The 14,586-nt window shown below is 43.4% G+C and overlaps 1 protein-coding gene across 9 annotated transcripts in view; it reads left to right on the top strand.

The window, feature by feature from the left end:
- Positions 1-14,586, top strand: part of Gon4l (gon-4 like) — a 61,094-nt gene that overhangs the window by 22,554 nt on the left and 23,954 nt on the right. For 6 of the 9 annotated variants that reach the window (XM_048454939.3, XM_048454898.3, XM_048454878.3 and 3 more), the window contains 11 exons: positions 2,423-2,616; positions 3,453-3,527; positions 3,695-3,745; positions 4,307-4,357; positions 5,007-5,105; positions 6,373-6,492; positions 7,015-7,185; positions 8,528-8,720; positions 10,552-10,653; positions 11,138-11,178; positions 13,234-13,337. In XM_048454939.3, the coding sequence (XP_048310896.3) occupies positions 2,515-2,616; positions 3,453-3,527; positions 3,695-3,745; positions 4,307-4,357; positions 5,007-5,105; positions 6,373-6,492; positions 7,015-7,185; positions 8,528-8,720; positions 10,552-10,653; positions 11,138-11,178; positions 13,234-13,337 (1,109 nt within the window). In that variant the 5' untranslated portion in view covers positions 2,423-2,514. The remainder of the gene's footprint in view (positions 1-2,422; positions 2,617-3,452; positions 3,528-3,694; positions 3,746-4,306; positions 4,358-5,006; positions 5,106-6,372; positions 6,493-7,014; positions 7,186-8,527; positions 8,721-10,551; positions 10,654-11,137; positions 11,179-13,233; positions 13,338-14,586) is intronic. The other 3 variants (XM_085678135.2, XM_085678134.2, XM_087897358.1) reach the window with 2 other exon arrangements.

Genomic DNA, 14,586 nt, shown 5'->3' with positions numbered 1-14,586 from the left:
TTTTTTTTTGAGATAGGGTCTCACTGTATAGGTAGCCCTGGCTATAGACTGAAAGCTGCCATGCAGGTTGGCCTTTAAGGAACAGATCTGCCTGCCTCTTTCTGGGGTTAAAGGTATGTGATCAACATGCCCTTCAAAGCAGAGGTTCTTCATGCAGCTTATGCCATTCTCTATGGATTCTACTGACCTGGAATACACGTGTATGTAACCCTTCTGCCTGCTCGTTCTATGGTATTATATATTTGTCACAAGACCTGGCAGTGGAATTTCTTCATCTCTGTTTCAATTTTCTCATCTATACAAGGGGAAAATGAATACTCTCTATTAGATAGGGTTGTTACTGTACCAAATATGTTGTCAGTATGTTTCATGAGTGTTAGTGTTTTTTTCTTTTTTCTTTTTTCTTTTCTTTTCTGGGGCTGGAGAGATGGCTCAGCAGTTATAAGAGCATTGCCTGCTCTTCCAAACGTCCTGAGTTCAATTCCCAACAACCACTTGGTGGATCACAACCATCTGTAATGAGGTCTGGTGCCCTCTTCTGGCCTGCAGGAATACACGCAGACAGAATGTTGTATACATAATAAATAAATATTTAAAAAAATTTTCTTTTCTGTTCTTTGGTTTTCTGAGATAGGGCTTCTCTGTGTAGCCCTGGCAGTACTGAAAATCCCTCTGTAAACCAGGCTGGCTTCGAACTCAGAGATCCACCTTCCTTTGATTCAGGAGTGCTGGGATTAAGGTGTGACCACCACTGCCTGGGTTGTGTTAACTATTTTTTTTACCAGAGGCCTTTTGGAAAACCTGCTCGAAGGCTACCTACAGGGTATACAAAAAAAAAAAAAAAGTCCATGAATGTGGTGAGGGCTTTTCTGAGGGATAAATAAGGAAACACAGTTTCTGATGGTAACTTAAGAAAAAAGGAACAAGTACATGTCTTCCTGATGACAACCTTTTCTTTTACTTCATCTTAAATAATCTCTTTCTTTCTTGGCAATCTCTCTTTACATCCAATTACATCTCCTTTTCCATAGTTGTATCTCTCTTTCCAGCTACACTACCTTCTACACAGCCACACATTTTGTGCAGTAAATCTGTTTCCACACAGTTAGATTCTCCATGCGTTCTGCAAACAGCTGTATACCTTCACACTGCTTCTTCATAGCTCATCCCTCTCACACACTTCTTTCTCCTGTGCTGCTGCGTCCTCTCTAGCTCTCTGTCTGCCCAGATACATCTCTAACACTCTCTACACACACACACACACACACACACACACACACACACACACACACACACACCTCTCCTGCTTGTCCCTCACTTCTCTCTCTGCACATCAGCTGTGTCTCTCTACCAACACACACATGAACACTCGACTCGCTTTTTCTCACACCAGAACCTCTGGACAAATATAAATCACATCTTCAGGGGTTACGCAGCTCTTCTTGAATAAACAAGAAGCAGACCTGAACTGATCACACAGTTTCTCTCAGGCTAGGAACCAGCTAGTAAGTAAAGTAAGCATGCGACTCTAAGTGGTCAGGGTTTCCAGACAAAGTGACATTGAAATTCAGGACAGTTAGTTTGCTGAACCTTGATCATGCAGAGTGTGTATAGAAAACCCACTGCTGAGAAAGGTATCTTTACTAAAGCTGCTTCTAGCCTGATTCCCAAATATGCAATAAACACCTGGGAAATTGAATTCATAAATTCCTCTCTAGGGACAACCAGATATCCTAGTATTATTTCTGTTCATCAGAATTATATAGTTAAGCAGAAATCATCTCCCTGACCTAAGCAGAAATCATCTCCCTGACCTCCACAGCTTTATGTATGCCCAATATATGGAATATTTTCATGAGAAAAACATGCAAGCAGTGGCTAGAATACACATAGCTGGTTTTAGTGGCACATGAGAAAAATTACAGATAGAATCAGATAGTCATTTATAGTCGGTGACCCCACAGACTTCCCAAGTGGATTTCCCCTTAGAAAGTTTGACTCATCTGGGAGGTCGACTTGTTAAATACTAGTTGTCACCTGTTGTAAACTTTTAGTGTTCTCTGGCAATTTTTTGTACTGTTTTTTCAAGACAAGGTCTTGCTATTTATTTCTACATGTTCAAGAACTCACTCTGCAGAAAAGGCTGGCTTTGATCTCAGAGGTCCACCTGTACCCCCCACCCCCACCCCTGCAAGTGATGGCATTGAAGGTGGTCCCTACCATGCCCAGACAAGTGTTAGCTATTATGACTAGTACCGGAAAACTTTACCAAGGACCTAATAAACCATCATTGTCACATCAATGTGTGTGGCTCTCAAAGTCAGACAGCAGACAGGTTGGTTTCCTTCCACTGTTGGTTTGGGACAGAGTTCCTAGAGAAGTTGTTCTGGAGAATCTGGTGACATTCTTGGTTCATTTTCAGAAGAACAAGAGAGTGAAGAAAGTGACCAAAGGAAAAAAACCAAAAAGGGCACCAAGAGGAAACGAGATGGAAAGAGTCAAGAACAAGGGACGATGGTTCATGACCTGAAACTGGATGACATGCTTGATCGGACCTTAGAGGATGGTGCTAAGCAGCACAATCTGACTGCAGTCAATGTACGGAACATCCTGCATGTGAGTAGCCATGGGCAGCTGTGCGGTCAGCCTAGAAACTTCCCATTGAGAAGAAAAAAGTAGACCTGTAAGTCCCCTGAGACCTCCTATACAGATTGGCAATTTTGTTGGTTAAGTGTGACAAAATGTTTTACATCTAATAATAGTTTTTCTCTTTGCACTCAGCACTAGTGAGGAGTCTGAACAGGTGTTGAGAAAATGAACTACCTGTACCTCCTTTCACTGATTTGATCAATAAGATTGCTAGTCAGAAAAACATCCATAGTAGTTGGTAGTGCTTTATATACGGGTAAAGAATACTTTTGAGAGCTAGCAGAGTATTTTTTTAGCATGCAGAACAGGCAAGATTAAAAAACAATAATGCCTTTGATATGTAATTCTCTATGCCTTACCTGTGTCTGCATATTTTTGTCCCAGGAGGAGGTAATGGATGGAACCACTTGCTGCAACATTGTTTAAAGGCTTACTTCTGCCTTCTTTATCTTTAGATGTTTTCTTTTTTTTTTTTTTTTCTCTTTCTTTCTTTTTTCTGTTTTTCAAGACAGGATTTCACTGTAGCTTTGGAGCCTGTTCTGGAACTACTTCTTGTAGACCAGGCTGGTCATGAACTCACAGAGATCTGCCCACCTCTGCCTCCCAAGTGCTGGGATTAAAGGTGTGTGCCACCACCGCCCGATTTGCGATTTGTAGATGTTTTCTTGAGTTCAGTTTGTAGCTATTTGAGGATCTAACTTCTGTTTCTTCTCCACAAAGGTCTAATGGCACTTACATAGAGACGAATATTGTTCAGGTGACAAATCTCTTAGCATAAAGTGAGGCTTCTTTCTCTCCTCCAGGAAGTAATCACAAATGAACATGTTGTAGCCATGATGAAAGCTGCCATCAGTGAGACAGAAGACATGCCACTGTTTGTGAGTAACCTCTTGTCGCTCTTTCCATGCCATGGAAACTTTCCAGTGTGGGAAGTCATATAGCAGTTTGTAAACATGACACACCTCAGACCGGGAAAATCACATTGTAACTTTTATTGGCTACTTTCTTCCTCTCTGTCTCTCTGTCTCTCTCTCTCCCTTCTTAGGAGCCTAAGATGACACGCTCTAAACTGAAGGAAGTGGTGGAGAAAGGAGTGGTATGTGTTCTGAGTTTCTCTTTATCCTGGGAAATAGAAGCCTGTTCTTGGTTATTCATAGAGAAAAAAATGTGAACAATTTTGGTCTGGGGTGCCTTTTGAAATCATTATGTGTGGGCTGGGACTCCTAGCTCAGTGTGAGAATGCTTACCTAATATACGTGGGCTTACTAGTGGGAGCCACACTGCCCAGATTTTCATGCTGTGCCCTGGCATGAATCAAGGGCAAGCAAGTTACATCCTAGGTTACTGCTTTGTTTTTAATTTTCTGTATAACGTAATTGTTACTGGTGGTGGTGGTGGCTTGGTTGAGGCAGGGTCACACACTATGACCCAAACTGACCTGGACTTTACTGTGTAACCCAGGCTCCTCTGAGCTTTTGGCACTCTCCCTCTCTCAGTTCTGCCAGGTGCTGGGATCATAAGCCCCACAAATACATGAGACTATAATGCTCAGTGACGCCTGTAGACCCACTGTAGCTGCTCAGTTAAGTGTGGGTCTTTCTGGCTATCAGTAAAAGGAAAAGCAGTTACATGTTATTACTGACATTCTTTTTGATAGGTAATTCCAACTTGGAATATTTCACCAATTAAGAAAGCCAGTGAAATTAAGGTAAACGTAGAAGTCATTGTTACTCTTTTCCCAAAATACGTCATCAGTTTTGAAAGCTACTACTTCCTTCGTATTCACTACTTTTAGACATGCTGGGGGTTTTGTTTTTGTTTGGGGGGGCTTCTTTTTTTTTTATTACAGGTTTGGGTTTTTCCATTCCATTATACCTCAGCTTGCACCTCATGGAACCATACAAACCTGCCTGTGTTGTTTGATGTGACTTCACATTAGACTCACAGAATTCTTTTTTCCTCCCCCGTTATCTTCACTTTCTTTTCCAAATGTGTGACTTGTGCTTTCCCTTGCTCCCTCCCTCCTTCCTTCCGTCCCTCTTCCCTCCCTCCCTCTCTTCTTTCCCTTCATTCCATCTGTCCTCTGCTGCTGTTGGAGCCCAGAACCCTGTGCATAGTGAGCATGCGTTCTCCTCTGAGATTTCTAGTCTCCAGCCCTGTTCCATTTCTTTCTCTGTTTTATTTTATGTTTACTTATTTGCTTTGCATGATGAGTGGTGGGAGCAACTATCATAGCATGTGAGATTTGGTCCTCTCCCTTTACCATACTGGTCCTGAGGATTGAATTTGGTCATTGGGCTTGTGCCTCTAGCTGCTGAGTCACCCAGCTCCCCTGTTTTCCTGTGTTCCTATTGAAGCAGCCTCCACAGTTTGTGGATATTCACCTTGAAGAAGATGACTCCTCAGATGAAGAGTACCAGCCAGATGAGGAAGAGGAAGATGAGACGGCAGAAGAGGTTCGTGAGTGTTCATTGTTACTGCAGAAAAAATTTGGGCTTGATAAAGATGGGCTTTGGTGACTTAGTATTGCCATATTCTTTAGACATGATTGAGAAATGTTCTCTTTTCTAATGATTTCTTAGCTGGTAGGTATTCTGCTCTTCAAACTCCCTATACATTTAAGCTTACATTATAAAAGTAACACAACATAAGGATATGCTGTAATCTCAGCACTTAGGAAACGCAGGTAGGAGGAATAGGAGTTCAGGTTTATCCTCAGCTACACAGCTTGTTCTAGACTCTTTATTAGAAACCAACAGATGCCAAGTCTCATGCCTTTAATTTCAGCACTCAGAAGGCAGAGGCAGGTGAATCTCTGTGACTTCAATTTTTAGCCTGGTTTCCAGAGAAGTTCCATGACAGCCAGGGCTGTTAACACAGCAAAACCATGTCTCGAAAAACTGGAAAAAAAAACAAAGATATCAACAGACAAGTGTATCCTGTAACCCTGATTTCTTGATAGTTTTTTGCTGTTTTTCTTTGTAGTTTTGTCATCTAAATATACACCTCTATATAGTCTTGTTTAATTTTTCTTGTTTATGAACTTTATCTTTTCTATTTTATTTGAGTTTTTGAGAAAAGGTCTCAGTATGTAGCCCTGGCTTTCCTGGAATTCCCTAGGTAGATTAGGCTAACTTCAAACTCCTTAGAGATCCTCCTGCTTCTGCCACCCGAGTGTTGGGGATAAAGGTGTTTGGCACCATTGCTTGGTTAGTAACGCTTTTCAAAAGAGGTCTTCTTTTTTCCTTCTGTGTTTTATTCATCCTTTAACCTTTGACAGTTTATGATGAAGATGAGGCTGCAGATATGGTCCTTCCATCTTTCCCTCTTTAGGATGTTAAGTCATTGAAAATTCATTTTCTTTCTATGATGTATGTAATTATTGCATATACTGCATGTATTCTTTCTTTGACAATTATTTACATGTCATATATTTGCTCTTGTATATATCTGTTGGGGTGGGTGTTTGTGTGTGCATACCACAGTTTGCTTGTGGAGATCCCAGGACATCCTGGTAAGAGTTGATTCTTGCCTCCCTCCATATGGATCTTGGGCGTCGGAGTCAGGTCATCAGGCTTGGTCGTGTACACCTAGTTATCTGCTGAGCCATCCTGGCAGCCCAGATCCCAGTGACTGGTATTTTGTGATTCATTCTGTTGTGGCATTTCGTGCTGCGCACTGAGGTTGGGGCACACACGTGAGCGTGCACTGGGTTTGTTTTAGAGCTTATTGGAAAGTGATGTTGAAAGCACTGCTTCGTCTCCACGTGGAGTGAAGAGATCCAGACTGCAGGCGTCATCTGAAGTGGCTGAGACAGATGAGGAGAGTGGCATGTTGTCAGAGGTAATCCGGCGGCAGACAAGAGAGACCTTAGACGTTACATGTGAGAAGTGGCTGATCTACCAGTGGTGATATAACTGTGGGTGCCACCTTTTCAGAGTTCTCGGGAGAATGAACAGCTAAGAGATGACTGAGACCTAGTCTTGGTCACAGAGGTTTTCTGAGTTCTCATTAAGGGTCAAGTGTTTGCAACCCTTGCTTAGAGTACTGTCTTTAAAGCCAAGTAGTTCTCCGTCTCTCTCACTGAGATAGGATGAGACCTAACTAGTCAGAGCATGTGTTGAATTGGCCGTTCACCTGTGTTCATCTACAAAAGAGGAATGAGGCGACATTAACTGCATGTGAAGCCTTCCTGTCTTCCTTCCTTCCTTCCTTCCTTCCTTCCTTCCTTCCTGCCTGCCTGCCTGCCTGCCTGCCTTCCTTCTTTCCTTCCTTCCTTCCTTCCTTCCTTCCTTCCTTCCTTCCTTCCTTCCTTCCTTCCTTCCTTCCTTATATCCATCCTAACACAGCATCCTTTTTGATCAGGTTGAGAAAGTCACCACACCTGCTCTTAGGCACATCAGTGCTGAAGTAGTGCCCATGGGGCCCCCACCTCCTCCAAAACCAAAGCAGACCAGGGATAGTGCTTTCATAGAGAAGTTAAATGCAGTGGATGAGGAGCTGGCATCTAGTCCTGTCTGCATGGATTCTTTTCAGGTAAGCATCATGACTCTGAATTGCTGAGAAAAGAAATTATGGTATGTCCATAAGGCTGATTGCTACTGGTCAGTAAAAAGAAGTGCTGACAGGTGCTGGGGAACTGCAAGGAAAACTCTGCACACATTGTGTAAAGTGAGCACCTGAAACAGTCCTGAATGGACACTGTACAGTGCCCTTGTCTAAAATGTCCACTAAGTAGGAAATCCATATCCACGGAATATAGATTATTGGATCTCTTATGTGGATAATGAAGTTATTGTGGAATTGGTTATATCACATAATTTTGTGAATATATTAATACCTAATTAATTATACCCATTAAAAATGTGAATGTATTATAAAATATATACATATATTTTAAAACTTTTATAACTGTTCTTGAAATATTCATTTTAAAACCGATAACTGGATTGGGTATAAGGCTCAGCAGTTATGGTGGTGATGCATACAGAACCTGTTTGGTTCCCGAGACCCAAGTTGTGTCTTAAACCATCTGTAACTTCAGTTGTAGAATATACAGCTCCGTTTTCTGTGGGCATTGCACACATGTGGTGCACATATAACAGGTAACATATAAGCACACACACATTCATAAAATGAAAAATAAATTTTTTAAAAAATTTGTGTTACATATATATGAGTGTTCTATCTGCAAGTGCACCTGCAGGCCAGAAGAGGGCATCAGATCTCACTGTAGATGGTTATGAGCAGCCAGTGCTCTTAGCCCCTGTTCCTTATTTCCAGTCCCTAAGAAAAAAACAAAAGAAAACAAAACCAAAAAAAAACATACTTACCGGGCAGGGAAGAAACCACAATCACACAGGTTGTTTCTTCGGGGCACAGCTCATTATTGTGTACCTGAAGTGCTGACCCTGAGATTCCCTTAAGTCGGGAAAGCTGACTGCATAATTTGTACTAGTGGGACACTGTTAACACTCTCCTCTGTAGGGAAACTTAAATGCTTAATAAAAAAAATAAAAAAATTATTTGAAAAAATAAAATCTACAAGAAATTAAACTAGATTTTGAAGAAAGAAAATCCAGATTTGTTATGGATTTTGTTTGCTTCTTTTTGTTTATTGAGGCAGGGTCTCACTATACAGAGTCGGCTGTCCTGGATCTCATTATGTTGATTAGCTTGGCTTTGAACACACAGAGATCTGCCTGTCTCTGCCTCCCAAGTGCTGTAATTAAGAGTGTGGGTCACTGTACACAGCTATGACAGTGACCTACAGTGTCTTGAGACAAGTAGATTTTAAAGTAGTGTTTGCTGTGGAGTGTGGAGAATTTGGAAGCATGACTTTGACTTACTGGATGCTTTTTCTTTCTGCTTTGGCCAGCCGATGGAGGATAGTCTCATCGCATTCCGGACTCGGTCTAAGATGCCCCTGAAAGATGTTCCTCTGGGCCAACTCGAAGCTGAACTTGAGGCTCCAGATATCACCCCGGATATGTATGACCCAAATACAGCTGATGATGAGGACTGGAAGGTGTGGCTGGGAGGCCTCTTAAATGATGATGTGGAGAACGAGGGTGAGTGGTTTTGTTTGCAGTTATCAGCTGCTCAGTTGGGGTAGAAACCGCGTTACAGACTGGGAGCACTAATAGGGTTTGTTGCTAGGCGTGCTGGCTCAGACTTCTGCTTCAGCTGTTGGGGAAGTTGAGACAGGAAGGTGCTGTAAGACATGAGGCTAGCCTGGGGACATAGCGACACTTGTCTCAAACAAAAGAAAGAGATTGTGGAGGCTGAGATTCAACAGCTCAGTGGGAGAATATGTACGTAGTTCGCACTTGGCACCCCACACATACACATACATTCACATAATAAAAAATAGTTGAGAAACAGAAGGGAAGTGTCATTTCTTTGAGACTGAAGTGGGTCATACGGGAGACTTACCTGTTGGACGCATGTGGACATTGAATGTTGTTTGGAGGAGCGGGAGCCTAGCTCAGAGGAGGGAGCAGGCGCGAGAACAAGTCAGCTGTGGAAAGTGACACTTGCTAAGTATTGGGGAATGACGCCTAAACGTCAGGGGCGGTGGGGCGTTTGTGACACAGGCCTGTAATCTAAAGAGGATCCTAATCATGGATCTAGCCAGGGCTACGTAGTAACTTCTAGGTTGGCTTGGGTAACTTAATATGATCATGTCTCAAAGAAAAGAAGGGAAAAAAGCAAAGGTCATTGAGATGGCCCTGTGTAAAGATGATCACTGCCAAGCCCAAACACCCCGGTTCTATCTAGGACTCCTGTGGTGGTAGGAGAGAACCATCTTCTACCAGTTGTTCTCTGAGCCCCACGTGCATGCTGTCAGAGTCACTGTTCTATTGCTCTGAGAAGACCATGACCAAGGCAACTTAGAAAAGAAAGCCTTTAATCGGGCTTTGGTTTGACAGTTGTAGATGGTGAGTCTGTGGCCATCATGGCAGGTACTGCACAGGATTAATATCTGAGAGCTAATATCTAACGTGAAAATTGAAGGCAGAAGATTGGGCCTGGGGTAGCTTTCGAAACCTTAAAGCCCACCCTTTAAGTGACACACTGGCTACAGTGAGGCCACAGCCCCTAAACTTTCTCAGAAAGAGTTGCACCAAGTGGGAACCGAACATTCAGATCTGTGAGGCAGGTTGGCCATTCTCTTTCAAGTTTCATAAATGCCAAGGCTTCCACACCTACATATACACAAATAAATTAATAAAATAAATAATGTATGTACTGCATGGAAAGACTCTGCAATTCTTCTCTTTCTAGATCTTTAGGGTCAAGGTTGAGTTCTGGGCATGGTGGTATAGTGGTCCTTGCCCATAATCCCCTAATTTAGGAAGCAGAAGCAGGCAGATCTGTGGGTTCAAGGTTAACCTGGTCTACTTAGTGAGTCGTAGGTCAACTAGGGATACATAGTCTCAAAGAAAACAAAAGGAAGCTGGGTGGTGGTGGCCCGGGCCCTTAATCTCAGCCCTTGGGAGGCAGAGGCAGGCGGATCTCTGTGAGTTCGAGGCCAACCTGGTCTACAAGAACTAGTTCCAGGACAGACTCCAAAGCCACAGAGAAGCCCTGTCTCGAAAAACCAAAGGTAGAGAGAACAAGAAATATAGACACGCAAACACACACATTCACAGAGAGAGAGACAGACATAGAGACCTTGCCTGAGAAAAAAAGTAGGCAGAGTTTGTGCTGGGGCATTCCTTTGATCCCAGTTCTCCGGAGGCAGAGGCAGGTTGAGCTCCATGAGCTTGAGGCCAGCCTGGGCTACAGAGCGAGTCCTAGGACAGCCACAGCAGTTACACAGCGACAACCCTGTCTTGAGAAACTTAAAGGAAAGACAAGAAAAGAGAAAGTGTCTAATGTATTCCCCCCACCCTCCAGATGAGGCAGATGATGACGATGATCCAGAATATAACTTCCTGGAAGACCTTGATGAACCAGACACAGAGGATTTCCGCACTGACCGGGCAGTGAGAATCACTAGTAAGTCGGTTTGTTCGTTATTGTCTTTTTCACATGTCTTTGTTTACTCTGTAGGTGTATTGGAAGTCTATGGCTCATTCAGATGTAGACAGTGGATTTTCATTTGTTTATTTCTGTAAGTGTTTAAATGTAATGCATATACAGAAAGTTGCTATTGTAGATGCTGTAGTCCTGTGTTTGGCATTTGCTATTTGGCAAGGGTTGTATTATACTTTGAATGCCAAAAAGAATGTGGGTGTGGTCGCCGCTTTGCAGCCACGAGCTTACTAAGGGGATAGAAAGAGATAGGTGTATCTCAAGCATCTTGAAGAGGAAGTGAAGCAGGTTGGAGTTTCATAGCTGCCTTTGAGATGCTGCTTAAAGGATGAATGTGAGCATTCGGTCTGGCGCCTTGGGAGAAACGGCATACGGTATCACCCCGGAGGTTTTCCTTACTACAGAATAAGACTAAGTTCTGCTAACATACTTCTTTGTCCTTTCACAGAAAAAGAAGTCAACGGGCTGATGGAAGAGCTGTTTGAAACTGTGAGTAACGAGTTTTGAGTGAGTAGCTTGGTGAAATTCTTTAGTAAGCGCTGTTCTTTGCTCTTACGGATTTTCTCTTCAGCAGAGGGGTCTGCCTGTTTCAGAGCCAGCAAGCAGCACAGTGCCAGGAAAGTTTGAGTGGTGTGCTCTCTTGATTACCCACATGGCGCTAAATGCTTGGTTTTCCCGCGCTGTTCCTGAGCTGTTGTTGCAAGTTGTCATTTGAACACTGACTGTAGAGACTTCTTCTATGACCTGTCTCTTGGTTTTGGGTTATTTTTCATTTGAAGCTGGGGTTTGTTTAGCCCAGCACAGTATATACTCCATAGAGAGACTGGAGTGGGTGATTCCAAAGGGCAGATACATCTGTCTTTTAAAGATATGTTGGATGTGTGGAGACGCTGGAAAAATGACTCAGCATTTATGAATACCTGCTGCTTTTCCAGAGGATCCAAGTTCAGTTCCCAGGACAGTCACTGTGAATGTAGCTTCAGAAGATCCAACACCCTCACCTGCACCCCCATATTTCTCTCTCTTTGTCTCTATTTCTCTCTCTCTCTCTCTCTCACACACACACACACACACACACACACACAAAAATAAATCTATGAAAAAGGAGACAATTCTGGGAATTAGGGAGATGGCTGTGTTGTTTATATGTTTACATGAAGAACTGGGTATGAGAATCCTGGAACTCACATAAAAACCTGTGTGCTAGTGTGTGTCTGTAATCCCAGCTCTGGTGTGCACAGAGAAGCTGGTCCCTAGAGCTCATGACAGACCCAATTTGAAAAGCAATTGAGGAGTGTATTGCTTGTGTGGTGGGTAGAGGGCTATTGCCAGAGGCTGCCCCAAAATAATCACGCAGACACTATATTATTTACAATACTGTTTGGCCAATAGTTTTAGCTTATCCCTAGGTAGCTCTTACATCTTGAGTTAACCCATTTTTATTAATCTGTGTGTCGCCACATGGCAGTAGGGTAACGTTTCTGGCCAGCTGTCTCCTCTGGGCGGTGGCTACATGGCCTCTGTCTGACCCCGCCTACTCTCTCTATATATCTCTTTTAACCTGGCTTTACTCTGTTGGCTGAAAGCTGCTTCTTTATTAACCAGTGGCAATAAACCATATTCACAGTATAGATCATTTCCCACATCACCTCTCCTTTTCTGTCTAAATAAAAAGGATGGTTTTAACTTTAACGTAGCAAGATTACATATGACAAAACAGGTATCAAGGAAGAATTACATCTACAATATTTATATCTACTTTATCTTTTATTATAACTAAGGAAAACTATAATTATAACTGTCTATTTTTTAACTTTATCAAAGACCCCAGAAGGATATAATATTACCTAAGCAAACAGGAAGTGCATTGTAAGCAACTTCCAAAACTCTAGAACTGACAGAGACGTCTCGCAGCCTGGACAGTCACCCAGAGTTTTTCTGTAACGCTGTGGGCATTTGTCTTTAGCCTCCTGGCCCATAATATCCAGCAGAGTTTTCCACTAAGCAGGAAATTTGAAGATCTGTTTTTCCCTGTAATGGCAGAGTCCATCAGTTGCTTTTTTCTGCGTCCTGTAGAATGTCTGTCAGACTCTTCCATGAAGCAGGAACCCTGAAGGACCGTCTCGCCTTTTTTAGACAACTTTAGCAGTCCTATTTTTGTGGGTCCTGCATGTCCAGTTTATACAGCATACACAACTCTGCGTCTTGAGAGCAGTGGGACATATTTTTTGTTATGTGAGTGAGTGTTTTCCCTACATGTCTGTCTGTGCACCACATGTCTGGTTGGTGCCTGTGAAGGTCAGAAGAGGGCGTTGGATTGCCTGGACTTCATTGGCAGATGGTTGGTGCTGGGTTGAATCTGGGTCCTATGCAAGAACAAGTGGTCTTTTAACCCGTGATCCGACTCCCCACGTAGGGTCTCTTTTGAATCCCAACATTATTAAAGCTCCTGAGTTCTCTAGTTTTATTAATTCTTGGTATTGCTAGAGAGACGTGCATAGGGACTGTTCCCTCGAGAAAAGCCTCCTTTTCTTTTGCCCACAGTTCCAGGATGAAATGGGATTCTCCAATATGGAAGAAGATGGCCCAGAGGAAGAGGAGCGTGTATCAGAGTCTCGGCCTAACTTCAACACCCCTCAAACCCTACGGTATGCTGGTGAGATGCAGAGTGAAGGGTGATGTGTTTCTGAAGAGGCTTGACAGTTTGTGGGTTTTGTCTTTGCCTTTTTGTTTTGTTTTGTTTTTAGAAATTATAGTTATTCTTCCCTCAGCCTCTTGTTTAGGGCGAGGAGCCCTGGAGGTTAGTTAAGAAACCAAGCCACAGAAACAGTCTCCTTGTTATGGGGCAGGGCAGCTATAGACAAAGCTGTACCTGTTTGGGAAGGGAGAAAAATCACAGCTGGCGCTGAGAGCAGCTTTTCCAAGCGAGCGGTGCTGGAAAGGTGTACGAGCTTCATAAGGCCAGCCACAGAAACACCCACCACTGGCATGTCTACCTGTCCCTCGTGGGCTTGTTTGTCCTTTTATCTGACTAGTGGCCTGGGGGTTGATTGAGCAAATCCTTAAATACCTGCTCTGATGGAGCCGGAGCCAGAAACATGTCCTTTGTGTAAAGTTACTGAAAAGTGGTAAGGGGTGATCTGTGACTACTTCCTGCTCACACTGGGGCATTGTTGGGGACGCAGAATGCTGGCATGCTAGCCAAGGCCAGGAAGTGCAGGCGGGCAGTTTCAGTTGCTGTCCAGGCTGCGCAGGACTTTCTGGGGTTGGGGAAGCACAGGTCTAGTTGTAGCATTTGCAGAGCCTGGACTTCCTGGAGCAAGATCCTTAGGAGCCATGGAGATGCAGATTCTGCGGCACAGTGTGTAGATGATTTGAAATCTGCTGGGACAGATAGGCTAGGGAGGGAGAGATGGTAAAGCTAAGGAGTTTAAAGGAAATATATTTACCCAGGGTGTACATTTGAAACTTCCAGGCCCACAATCTTAGTTGTTAGGGAAGGGAAGTCCAAAGACCAGCGGAGAAAGTTCCTACTCTTAAAAATAGGCTGCGGTAGTCTCGCAAGCCCGCGGGAGGCAAAGGCAGGCTCTGGGTGAGTACCGTCTTGTTGACAGCCTGGCTTCTGAAGTTTGCTGGGCCCAGCACACAGTCCCACTTCACTTCTCTTTCTGCTCTCATCATCTGCCATCCCGATGTTACCACTAGCTGAGGCATGCTTGGAATATTTTATCTTTCGGGTCATTTTTACCCTAGGAATTGCTCCTCAGCACGGATCTTTCAGTTTTGAGCTATCCCTTCGTGTCCTGGAAAGAGTTCGTCTTTTGCTTTCCTTTACTTTCATTCTCCCCAATGGCGCCGTAAGTCAGCTGTAGATCTGCTAGAGCCTCCACAGCGGCC

Source organism: Myodes glareolus, chromosome 17 (genome assembly GCF_982192425.1).
Source record: "Myodes glareolus chromosome 17, mMyoGla1.1, whole genome shotgun sequence".
Taxonomy (NCBI): Eukaryota; Metazoa; Chordata; class Mammalia; order Rodentia; family Cricetidae; genus Myodes; species Myodes glareolus.
This window is presented reverse-complemented; position numbering and strand designations above follow the sequence as displayed.